We start from the raw sequence: 13,119 nt of genomic DNA, 5'->3' as shown, positions 1-13,119 counted from the left end.
GAAACTGAAACTCAGGTTAACTAACTTGCCCAAAGTCACGCAGCTAGTAAGCCACAGAATTGGATTTTAACCCACATATAATTGACCCTGGAGCTTGCCCTCTTACTTCTAAATTATACTGTTTGATATTTCCCCTCCACTCATCCCTTTCTGTCCCTCAGATACACAACTGATAATGAAAGAGCTAGTAAGTCTGAAGAGTCCCCTAATATTTATGACCTTGACTTTATGCTCAGGCTAAACTTTAGTCAAAGACAGTTTCAGTGCTGGGAAAGAGAAAGGAAATTAGGATTCATTGAGTACCTGCTCTTTTCCCCAGGCACTGTTAGATATTTCTATATATACCTATCATCACCTTTAGTCCTTACAGCCAGTCTTACAAAACTGATGTTTTATCCCTGTTAACAAAGAAGACTGAGAGAGGTTAAGACACTAGGCCAAGGTCACAGAGATAATAAGTGGCAAAAACTGAGATTCAGACCCATTCTTCTGACTCCATATTCCATCCTCATGCCTTTAAACTTTGTATCCAATAAGCTGGAAGGTAGCAAGAAATAGGTGAGCGAGGATGAAGCATTTGTCATAGTTGACATACAGAATATGTCATGTCCTAGGTAACCATGACCAGACCCTGTACGTCTCTGTTTAAGGACTTGAACTCATTATTGTCATGCATATCCCTCTTGCAGACCTGCAGTTGCCTATTGGAAATAGGCAATGCCAGTGAGTTCAGTGAATTTTTCCTTGTGGGCCTCACTGATGATTCTCAGCTTCAGCCCATCCTCTTTGCCCTCTTCTTCATCATCTATTCAGTCACAGTGTTTGGAAACCTGGGCATCCTTGTTCTCATTGTGGTCAGCTCCAGACTCCACACTCCCATGTATTTCTTCCTCAGTAAACTATCCTTTATTGATTTCTGTTATTCTTCAGTCACAGTCCCTAAAATGTTGACTGTGTTTTTCTCTGATTGCCAAACCATTTCCTTCTCTGGTTGTGTGGTCCAGACAAGCTGCTTTGTGATCTTTGCGGTCACTGAGTTCTTCCTCCTGGCCTCCATGGCCTATGTTCGCTATGTGGCCATCTGCAACCCTCTGCTCTACCATATTATCATGTCCCCAAGGCTCTGTTTGCAACTAGCGGCTGCCAGCTATGCAGTGGGCCTGACAAATGCAGTGCTCCTCACTAGTACAATCTTTCATTTGACCTTCTGTAAGTCCCATGTCATCACTTATTACTTCTGTGATATCCCTCCCCTTTTAAAACTCTCCAGCTCTGACACACAGGTCCTTCAGTTTCTCCTCTTTGCCTGTGGTGGTTTTAATGTGTCTGTGTCCCTGACAATAGTCCTGGCCTCCTACACATGTGTCTTTTTGGCTATCATCAGAATACCCTCAGCCCAGGGCAAACACAAGTCATTCTCTACTTGTGCATCCCACCTGATAGCAGTCAGCCTATACTATGGAACCACAGTGTTCATTTACTTGCGCCCAATCTCTAAGTACTTAATAGGCAGGGACAGGCTTGTCTCTGTATTCTACACAATGATCATCCCTATGCTTAACCCTATAATATACAGTTTGAGGAACAAAGATGTGAAGGAAGCATTTGGGAACATTCTCAAGAAGACTTCATAATTCTTCTGTCTCCCCACACCCAGATTTCCATAATGTCCCATGCAGTAAAGGAAGGACAGAAAAGAAAAGAAGAGGTAGGTGACATTATTTGGCCACCAACCATGTCTCAGGCATTATTCTAGCAATTTAAAATAGATTATTCCTTGAATCCTCTCCGCAGCTCTGTAAGTCAAATATTATTATCTTAATTTTACAGGTAAATAAACTGAGTCCCTGAGAGGTTTGGTGATTTGTCCAAGGTCATACAGCTTTAATGCAGTGGAACTTAGATTTCAATTTAGAACTATCTGATTTTGAAACTTCCTTTCTACTACATTACACTTTTTGCATAAGGCAAGATGCCACCCTCTCTCTTTACCTTCAGCGTCCAAGGTTTCTGAATTTTTTCCCTTTCTGGTAAATCTGGTCTCTCAAATTTATAACAGATTCATTTCCCTAAGACACACTCCCTTCCCCATAGTCAATTCTCTACCTGTGGCATTGGATCATGCCCTATCAGGCCTCTAAATTAATTGAATAATTGATATATACAGAGCCCTATAGCAGATGCAGGGATGGAAGAGGCTGATGAGGAAGAAATCTGTGGTCACTACCTTTTGGCATCTTTCAATTCACTTAGGGAAGACAGATAATCCCACCCAAAGGCATCTGAACTATGGCTTTTTGTTTAAATTGACATTTATTGAATTATTTCTACGTGATAAATGCTGAATCATTTACCTCATGATCCTCCTAAGAACTCTGTGATGTAGGTACTATTGCTGCTCCCATTTTACAGATGAGAATACTGTAGCTAAAAGCATTAAGTAGCTCAATCGGGGTAACACAACTAATGAATGGTGAGTACAAGATTTGAATTCTGATCTGTTTGTCCAAAGAGCCTATGTTCTTTCCATTCTTCTATTTCACCTTCTAGATTACCAGGATGCCTACCAAAAAGCACCAAAAGGCATAAGCTGTGAGGCTGGTACTCAAAGCAAAGGAAGCAGGATGGATTGGGTTCATAAGAGAGCCCCTAGGAAGAGGTGGGTAATTTGAATAAAACCTATAAACAGTGAGAAGTAGCAAAAATAGATGAGTAGTGGAGGGAATGAAGGGAACTTGGGATACAAGTCTGAAATAAAAGAATCTAGATGTATAAAGGGCTGGTTTGGCTGAAGCAAGGCAGATGGCAAATTTGGAAGCAAAGTTTGTGGACAAATTGGAGAGATGGTTGCGTAGGGCTGATATACCTTCTTCGTAGATATTACTAACATCAAAACAATCCCTTGATACCATATGTTAGGAAATTCTAAATAGAGCTCTGTTTTCCCTAATTTGACCCAAGATGATTTTGAGTGTGTGACTGCTTACAATTGTAACAATCATGTTTTGTGGAGGCCAAGACCTCCATAGAACCTTACTCTGGCTTTACTCTGTTCTCTGTCGACAGTCCATACTACTCAGATTGACCAGACAACCAACAAATGTGAGACCTTGGTCACAAGGAGCCATCAGGGAATTATTTCCTGACCCAAAACTTGTGGTCAAGTTAGGTTTGGGCAAGATTTAAACAAGTGTGATCTAGTGAAGTCACTTCAAGTCTAAAAGCAGCCAGACCTAGAGGAGGATCTTGCTTCCTGACACCTTCTTTTTGGGAATTCCTGTTCTAAAGCAGGCTTTTCTCTATTTATCATTTGCATGGACTGTTGCAGTAGCTTCTTACCTGGTCTCCCTGCCTTCTAGGCTTGCCCTGACCAATTCATCCTCCACACTGCTGCCTTATTGATTATTCTAAACAGAAGTCTGACTACATCCACTGTTCTAATTTAAACTCTTCAATGGCCCTTCATTGCCCTCAGAATAAAGTCCAAGTCCCTTAACTTACAGGTACTCCACAATCTGAATCTTACCTCTCAAACTTTATCTTTCACAACCCCTTGTCCCTTCTTTGTACTTCATAGCCTCCCCTTTGTAATTACTATTTTCCTCATTTACAATGCTCTAGCTTTCATCAGTGAAAAATCCTCCCCTTATTTCTAATCATGACCTTTTTCCTGAGCTGGCCAAAAGTGTTCACCCTTTTCTTGAAACTTTAGAACTGATGACTGCAGCATGCAATCATCCTGTACTTCTATACTGTCGTGTTCTATTCCACATTTTTATGCTCATATCTTTCTTCCTCTACTAGATTGTATACCTTGTAGGGGAAGACCAAGCTATGTAACCACCTCAGTGCCTGGAACCAAGTTGACATTAATAAAATGTTCATGGGAAGAAAAACAACTTTGCATGTACTACATCTTTGGTCTTTGCTATGGGCATTTGTGTCCACTCCTGAACCCTCTGAAAAGCCAAAGGTGTGTTTGTTACTATTTCACCCCTCTTTCCTTTTTCAATTGTATACCTCCTCTCCAATATTTACTTCCAGTCTGACCTTTTCTTATGTCTCTGCCCCACCCAATTCCCAGCATTATAACTTAGCATTTGCAAATACCTTGCTTTCTATTGATTTGATGTATGTGTGTTGTATTCCCAACCAGATTAAAGTTCCTTGAGGAAATGGATCACATCTGTTTTGGGCTTTCCCAGTAATACTAAGTTATGGAAAACAAGCGCCCATTGGGTGAATAAATGCGTACCTATAGCTGAAGGGGATTTATGTGGAGCTCAAGCAGGGCAGAGTTAACTAGATACAAGTTTAAGAAGGGAACAGGGAGCTACCATTTATTGTGAGCCTACTAAATGCCAGACACTATGATAAATCCTCAGATTAATTCATTTAATCATCACAACAAACTTATTTAAATTGTTTTAATTATGGCTTTAATTAAGACAATTTTAGAGCAGTTTTAGGTACATAGCAAAATTGAGGGAAAGGTACAGATGGTCCCCATGTACCCTCTGCCTCTATATATGCACAGCTTCCTGTATTATTGGCATTCCCCACCAGAGTGAGGTACATTTGTTGCAATTGATGAACCTACACTGACACATCATAATCACCCAAAAGTTCATAGTTTACATTAGGGTTCACTCTTGGTGTTGTATATTCTATGGATTCAACAACACGATTTTATCCTGATTTTACACATGAGGAAAAAGAGTATCAGAGAAGTTGTGGCTTTCCCAGTTACACATACAGAGCCAGTATGGGGTAGAGTCAGAGTTCTGAAGTCTAAGTCTGTTTGAGTTTAGAGCCTTCATGTTTAAATACTTTACCAATCTTCACTGGAGTGATCATTTCACTTTTCTTAAATCCTAGGTTTGTGCTATACACTGTGGCATCAAGATGCTGGGAGATGAACACTGGGGACTGAGTCAGTAGCAACACAGTTTGTTTAGATTGAGCTCTTGCTTAACGCAGGAAAGAAAATACCCTGAAATCTCCTGTCATCTCATTCATTTAGAAAGTGTACAGGTGGGAGTGGAGGGTCACCACACACTGGTTTATTCTTAAGGCCTTCTCCTGAAACTAGACCCAGATAGGAGGAGAGATTTCCCAACAATCACTTTAGCCTCTTGCTCAGATACCTCAGAAAATATCATTTCTCATATGTAGGAAAACTGCCAAAACGTCTCTAGAAACATACTTAAAGAAAATTGTCCTTGGTAGTATCTAGAATCTTTAAAGATTTTACCAGTAGCCATGTGTTCCTTCAATAATTTCTTGAGGCTCCAATGCCTGGAGCACTGCTTAGCTGAAGCAAGGATACTGAGGTCTGGCTCCTACCTCGTTCTATCATTGCTCACTCCACCCTGAGACTATTCTACCTTAGGTGACTTCAAGAAAGCTCCCAAGCAATGCATATTCTAGAAGGAACTGTTTTTCCTGGTGAATGAGATGACTCCTAATTGTCACTGGCCTTGCCTAGGTAATATGACCTGGTCAATTGATTTGGATTTCATTCTGGACAATGTGCTCCACCCTCCAAAACTAAGCCATTTTGAGAGCATATTGAGAGGGCAGTGCTTGAATTTACTAATATTATGCATAATAGTAATAACGACTGAGCAAGAGTACCTTAGGTTGATTGAGTGCTTACAATCCTAGTATTTATTGTTTCATATATAATTTCTCATTTCATTTTATAGACAAAAAACAAGGCTCTGAAAGATGAAACAATTGGACAGAATAAGAAAAATTTACAAATTCTTATTACTAGGGGGGAATTTTTAACACACCCCTTTCAGAAACTGTGGATATGCAAGAATATATAATATTAACCAACATAATTATGAAGTTTGAGTTAACACACAAACACAAAAATATATCAAAACCTGGGCCCCCAAAATATAGGATATACATTACTTTCAAACACATTTGAAACATTTACAAAACCAGAACACAAGTTAAGTATCAAAGGAAGTCTCAATAAATTCTAAATATGCAATATCATATTAATAACATTCTCATAAAAATTCAATGAAATAGAAATTAATAAAAACATCCTCTCCAAAACCTTGTGCATTTGAACAAAAATCTTTCTAAATGGAATAAAGAAAAATTTAATTAAAATTACACACAATTGTTACTGAATTGCATATATTAAATTATAGAATATAAATGATGTGATATAGGAAAATGTGATGCATCCAATATGAAACAAAGTAGCTGAATATTAATATGTTAAGCATTCAACTCAAGAAGTTAGAAAGCTATCATGAAACAAACCAGAAGAAAGTAAAAGAAAGGAAATAAATATCAAAATAGAAATGAATGAAATGGGAAACAAAAATAAAAATGCTTAATAAAGCCAAAACTTAATTTTTAAATGCTTAATAAAATAGACAATACTCTGATAAGATTGAATAAGTAAAAAAAAATTGAAAAAAAAAAGAATCAAGACCCAAATAACCATTATGATCAATGAAAATGGGGAAATTACTAAATAAATATTTCAGACTTTAAAAAATATTAAGAGTATGCTGTGAAATGTTGTATACCAATAAATATAAAACTTTTGACAAGATGAGAAATTCTGTAGAAAAATACAATTAACAAAATTTTATTTAAGAATAAACTGAAAACATGAATAGGCCATTAGACACTGAAGACATTCAGTCAGTAGCCAATTCCTCTGCCACCAAAGACACCAAACCCAAACTCATCATAGGTAAATTTTGTCAAACTGTCACAGAATAGAAAATCTCTATATTATATACAATATTCCAGAGAACAGAAAAAGAGGAAAAGCTACCCATTCCATTTTGTGAGGTCAGTAAAAACTTGATATCAAAGCCAGGCTAGCTTATTAAAAAGACTAGAAATTATATGCCTATCTCACTTTTGATAGAAGTCCCAAAAGTCCTGATTAAGATACTAGTTAATTGAACTCAACAAATGTATAAAATAATACTATGTAATCAAATAAACTTGTTTTCAGGAATTAAAGAATGATCTACCTTTAGAAAATCCATTACTACAAGTCACTACTTAAGCTAATAAAAGAGAAAATATGTACTCACCTCAATAGATTTTTAAGAATTAAATGAAATTCATCCACTCTCTATGGGAAAAAACCTCTCTAAACAAATAAAAATAGAAAAATTTAATCTGACAAAGGTGAACTACAAAAAACTACAATAAATATTACAATAAATGTAGTAACTTTAGAAACATTTTCAATAGAGTCATGAAAAAGAGGATACCTGAATTCCAGATTACTATTTAATGTTGTATAGGAGAGATCACTTTGAATTCAGTAAGACAAAGAATGGAGATAGATTTAAGCACTGGAATGAAAGAAAGTGTCATTATTCATGGAATACCTGACTGGCTACATAGAAGCCAAAGAGAATTTTCAGATAAATTATTTTAACTATTAATGGAGTTTGTCAATATTGCTGCAAAGAAGTTACTTTTAAAAAAAATCAGTAACAATCCTACAAAGGAGCAAAAAATAATTAGAAAATATGATTTTTTAATACCATTCACTGGCTAAAATTAAAAAAAAACCTGATAATATCAAGTGTTATGGAGGATGTGGGACAATTACCAGAACTCTGTATTTATTGCTGGTGAAAATGAAAAAATGGTATAGCCATTTTATAAAACAGACTGGCAATTTTTTATAAAGTTAAATATGCATTGCTATACAACCCAGCAACCCCACCCTAGGAATTCACCCAAGAGAAATAAAAACATGTACACACAAAGACTTGTCATATGTAAATATTTATAGTAGCTTTATTCATTATAGCCAAAACTTGGAAACAACAATAAGCTGGTGAGTGGATAAACTGTGGTACATATACACAATAGAATATTACTCAGCAATAAAAAGGAAAGTGCAGATATAAACAAAAACATGGGTGAATCTAAGAAAAAATTGTGTTGAGTAAAAGTCAGGCACAAAAGCCTATATACTTTATAATTACATTTATATAAAATTCTAGAAAAAGATAAACTATTGTGAAAGGAAACATATCAGTGTTTCCCAGGGATCCAGTGTGAGTGGAAGAAACTCATTTCAAGGGGTATGTGGAAACTTTTTGGAGTGATGGAGGTGTTCTACATCTTGACTGTAGTGATGATTACATAACTGTATACACTTGTCAAAACTCATCACATAATTGGTGAATTTTATTGTCTGTAAATTATGCCTCAATAAGACTAGTTGAAATAAAGTTACTATTCACAATAATAAGCAGCACTATTAAGTATCTGAGTATATATCTAACAAAAGAAGCCCAAGATCTTTATGGAGATATGTAAGCACTACTGAAGGACATAAAAGAAGACTTTACTAAAAGGAGATATATACCATTTTTTACATATAAAACAACTTATTAACTTAAAGATGTTCACAGTTATAAAAATTAATCTATCAATTCAAGGCAACTTCAAACAAAATTCCAACAGGATTTTTCATAAAACTTAACAAGTTGATTCTTAAATCCATATGAAAAATTAAAAGACCAAGAATATCCAAGACAATTACAAAGAAGAATAAATAGGAAGTATTTATCCTACAGATATCAAGACTTAGAACACTGTAGTATTTAAAACAGTGTAATATTTGTGTAAAGAGAGGTAAACAGATCAGTTAGAGAAAAGAAAGACCCAGACGCAAATCTGAGACAATTGATGCTTGAACAATGCAGGGGTTAAGGGGCGCCGACCCTCCTCACAGTTGAAAATCCATGTATAATTTACAATTGACCCTTCATACCCCTGGTTCCACATCTGTGGATTCAACCACAGATAGCATACATAGTACTATAGTATTTACTGATGAAAAAAATCCACATATAAGTGGATCCGCACAGTTCAAATCCAAGTTGTTCAAGGGTCAACTGTATAAGGAACCTTGGTATGTGACCATAGTGACATTGCTGATCATGAGAGAAAAGGATGGCTCATTCAATAAATGATGTAGAAACAATTGCTTATTCACATTGGAACAAATAAAATTAATTTCCTATATTTCATCATATACAGAAATAAATTCCAGGTATATTCAATAACTAAATTTTTTTAACTTTTAAAGTTTGAAAGAAATTTAGAATAATATATTAATGATATTGGGATAGGAAAAAGTTTTTGAATAAGACACAAAAAGTATGAATTGTAAATGACTGATAAATTTGACCATACCAAGAAAAACACATTCTAACTTTCTATGTTATAAGACATTGCAATAAATAAAGCAATAGGCAAAAGTGACAGACTTGGGGAAGATATTTGCAACAAATATACAACAGACAGATACAGACTACATAAAGGACTATATTAAACAACAATCCAAATTAACAATGGGCAAAATATTATTGGACAATGAATAAAAGAGAAAACTGAATGGTCAGTAGAAAGATGAAAACATGCTTCTATCCTCGCTAATAATTAGGGAAATGTATATTAAGTTATCACAAATATGCTATATCATCAGATACCACAAATAAAACATCTGCTAATTCCAAATGCCAGCAAGAATGTGAAGAAACAGATACTGTTTTACACTGCTTGTGGAAATATGTGTTTGTACATTCACTTTAGAGAGCAACTTGGTAGTACCTAGTAAATATGAAAATATGAATATAGTCTGAGCCTACAATTCAACTCCTTGGTACCTTAAAGAAATACAAAAAACATACTAAAAATACTCATTGCCACATTGTAATGGCTAAAATTTATTAACATAAATGTCCATCCTTTTCTAGAACAAACCATTTCTAGGTTTTCAATTTATAAGAATCTTTCATTCTTTTATTAATCCATCTAGTGCAACCTCAAAGCAAGGATCTGAGAAAAATAATTCCAGTTGCAAGACTTTTAACTTTAGCAAGTAAGCTACAAGGAAAACCAAACAAACCCACAGCATTCAATATAATGAGGAGCAAGTTAAATCAACAATAAGTGAACGAGAACTATAAGTATCAACAAGGATAGGTCTGAAGAAACAAATGTGAAGTGGCAGGGGGTGAGGGGAAGCAAGTTGCAAAAAGTTATGCCATTTGTGTGAAATTTTAAATACACAAAATATTATCACATATTGTTTATAGATACATTCATATGTAGTAGGATAAAAACATGAACATGGAGAACACATCAACTTTAGGGGAGTGGATGCCTCTGGGGCTCGAGAGAAATGGGGTTGGGGACAAAAGGAATTTTCACCGTTTCTATAATATTTTGTTTCTTAGAAAACAAGCACTTTAACAAAAATAAGTAATGGCTTTTCCATATGCCAGGATACTATGCAAATGTTAAAATGAATGAGATCAATCTACATATACAGACACAGAAAGATCTCCAAAATATACTAAATTAAAAAGCCCTGTGAAATTATTGTGTATTGTGCAATCACTTTTGTGTAAATATGAAAAAAATGTAAATGTATATAAGTGCTGGTTATAAGCACTGGGGTTGGTCTGGGGTTGGAGAAAGCAAGAGTTATGCTTTTTAATTATTCACCATGTGTAAATTATGTATTGTTCATTAAATTTAGTTTTTGAAAAATTCATGAATTTAAAACCAAAGGCTGACACTTTGTGTGATCTTAGGTTACTATTCTTTCTGTATTGAAGATTACATAATATTTACTGGATTTTCTCTTAATAAAACTTCCTGCTAAGCCTTAGTGACAAGCATGCTGGCAATTAAAGAAGAGGTGTCACTTTGGTGAGCTGTCCAGCTAGAACATTTTTTTTCCATTTCCCTCAGGGCCAAGAGCTATATCTGAGACATCTTTGCATCTCCCATTCTATCTAGAACAGATTTTTGCCTGTATTAATAAATTATATTAATATATTCATTCCTTCATTCTTTCATTTGTTTATTCATGTAACAAATGTTATTAGAGAACAACTATATTTCACTGCAAACATAAGGATTTTCAAGTACTTTGTATTTTAAATAGATTTCTCTGGGATTGCCAGAGATTTGGGAGTGCTGCTCTTTCTCCGGGAAATGTGAGTTGATACCATCAAATAACCAAGTCACACGTGAACTTCAGGGTTATGATCCATTATTATGTTTGCAAATACTCAGAAAAACTATTTCTTTCCTCAGATTTATTTTTGATAAAGTTGAATAATGATGAAGGGACAAGATGGTCTTAGTGACAATGACACTGATGTTACTATTGCCTGAAGCCACTGCCTCCTCTCTTTTTCCTGAATTGAGGTAATAGCCTCCTCACTGAACTTCCTACCTTGAGTCTCTTCCTTTACCTCTAACTTATTTTGCATAGCCACCCAAAGTATACAACTTTCTAAAACATAAACATGACTATGCCACTTTCCTATTAATGCTTTAAGTGGCTTCCTATTGACCTCAGGATAAAGTTCACATTCCTTAGGATGGTGTATAGGGCTCTCCATCTGTGCTTGTCTATTTCTCCAGCCTCCTCTCCTGTCACCCTTTAGTGGCACACACTATTCCCTCTGACTGAAACTCTTTGCATCAACTTTTTGGCTTGAAAGACTTCTATTCATCATTTAAAACACAATGCATTGTGAAGATTAATGAAGTAATAGATGGAAAAGTGCTTTGGAAAAAAAGAATCCAAACAGTTCCCAAAACAGATGGCAGGCTCTTCAATAGATTTTCACTGTTACTGTTGGCCCTGCAAATTCATCCCAAAATTCCTTTCTCTTTTGCTACATCTACATGTTATACAGAGTCCTTTTGTTGCATTTATCCTGTTGTAATTCCACTGCTTTGTTTACATGTCTGTCATCCCACTATATATCGAGTTCCTAAGTCATGGATTCAGCTTCCTAGCCTTTCTTCATCTTTAAATCCCCAGCATTTAGAGTACTGACTGACACAGAGGAGGAACCAGATGTTGTTTGTGAACTTCATGACCAAATGGTGACAATGATGATGGCCTGGGACAACACAGGCAATGGTCATATCTCTGCAAGTGCTCTGTTTTGTATGATGCTTCACAAAACCATCAAAGAAATGGGAGAGGCCTTACTAAGAGCTATATAAAGAGGTTTTACTACCCCCAACCAATTCTTTTCTATACAACCTGGAAAGCAGATAAACCAGCATTGAAGAACTTACTCAGGAGGGCAGATGTAATCTGTCCACCAAGGATGGAAAAATGACAAGGTATTTGGTTTAAAAAATTACCTCTGACAGCTTGTATAAGAGGACTTTCAATTTGATTATAAAAACCAAGCTTTAACAGTTGTGCTTTTAGACTGTAGAATTCACTTAAAGTTGACTGAAGGCTTTGGGGGGAAGAGGTTTAGATGTTTTCAGGCCATACTTAATGATGCAAAAAAGTAAAAGTTTTACTTCTAGTTTTAGAAGTCCAGATATCTTTGAACTTAAAGACAAAATCTCAACTTTTATGATCAGCAACATCATTAACATAACCCTTACATATGATATTAGTATGGAACATATAGATTTCTAGTTGATGAAGGGTTTCCCAAACATCATCTCATTTGAGTCCCACTGCAACACTGTGAAGTCACCAGGGCAAGGTTACTGCCCTCATTCAAAGTAGAAAAAACTGGGATTTAGTAAAGATGAGTGACACAGCAGATTGCACATGCAGCAAGAGATCCAAGTCTAGAACTTAGATTTTCTGTCACTCGTTTCAGTAATTTTTCACATTGTATCCTTCCCAAGCTATTGCTTAGTGCTTTCAGCAGCCTCTGGAGGCTGGCTTAAATGGATAGTGGCTCTGACCCATGTGACATGTCAGATACTCCAATTTCCAATTTCACACTATTAGTAAGTGAATGGAAGTTCAGGATGTCATGAGGATGCAACATTGATCTCTCAATTAAACGCAAATCTCCTCTGGGAGCCGAACTTAAAGATAATTGGTTTTCTTATTTGAAATGTATCTACCAGTCCTTACTTTTAGAAGGCTGTAGGAGTGTTTAGAAGACAGATACATAGCCAAGCATTGTGTTCTTTCTAAATCTAAAGGAGATCACTGCAGGAGATAAAAATGCTTTGGTTACAACCACCTGAAAACTAAAAAAGCCTTTAGGGTGAAGTACCCTTAGTTCTTCCTTTTGGAAGCCTGGTGGCATC

General features: G+C 35.8%; 1 protein-coding gene across 1 annotated transcript; it reads left to right on the top strand.

Moving 5' to 3' along the window:
- Window positions 1-620: 620 nt before the first annotated feature.
- Window positions 621-1,634, top strand: LOC140691792 (olfactory receptor 5AP2-like). Its single transcript, XM_072955926.1, has one exon. It carries the CDS (start codon window positions 621-623, stop codon window positions 1,632-1,634), a length of 1,014 nt encoding a protein of 337 aa, XP_072812027.1.
- The last annotated feature ends 11,485 nt before the right edge of the window (window positions 1,635-13,119 follow it).

This window comes from Vicugna pacos, chromosome X (assembly GCF_048564905.1).
Source record: "Vicugna pacos chromosome X, VicPac4, whole genome shotgun sequence".
NCBI lineage: Eukaryota > Metazoa > Chordata > Mammalia > Artiodactyla > Camelidae > Vicugna > Vicugna pacos.
The sequence above is the reverse complement of the archived record's forward strand: the minus strand, read 5'-3'. Positions and strand labels throughout refer to the sequence as shown.

Excerpts from the sequence above, each read along its gene's own strand:
- LOC140691792 (XM_072955926.1), top strand. The coding sequence starts at position 621 with ATGACCAGACCCTGTACGTCTCTGTTTAAGGACTTGAACTCATTATTG.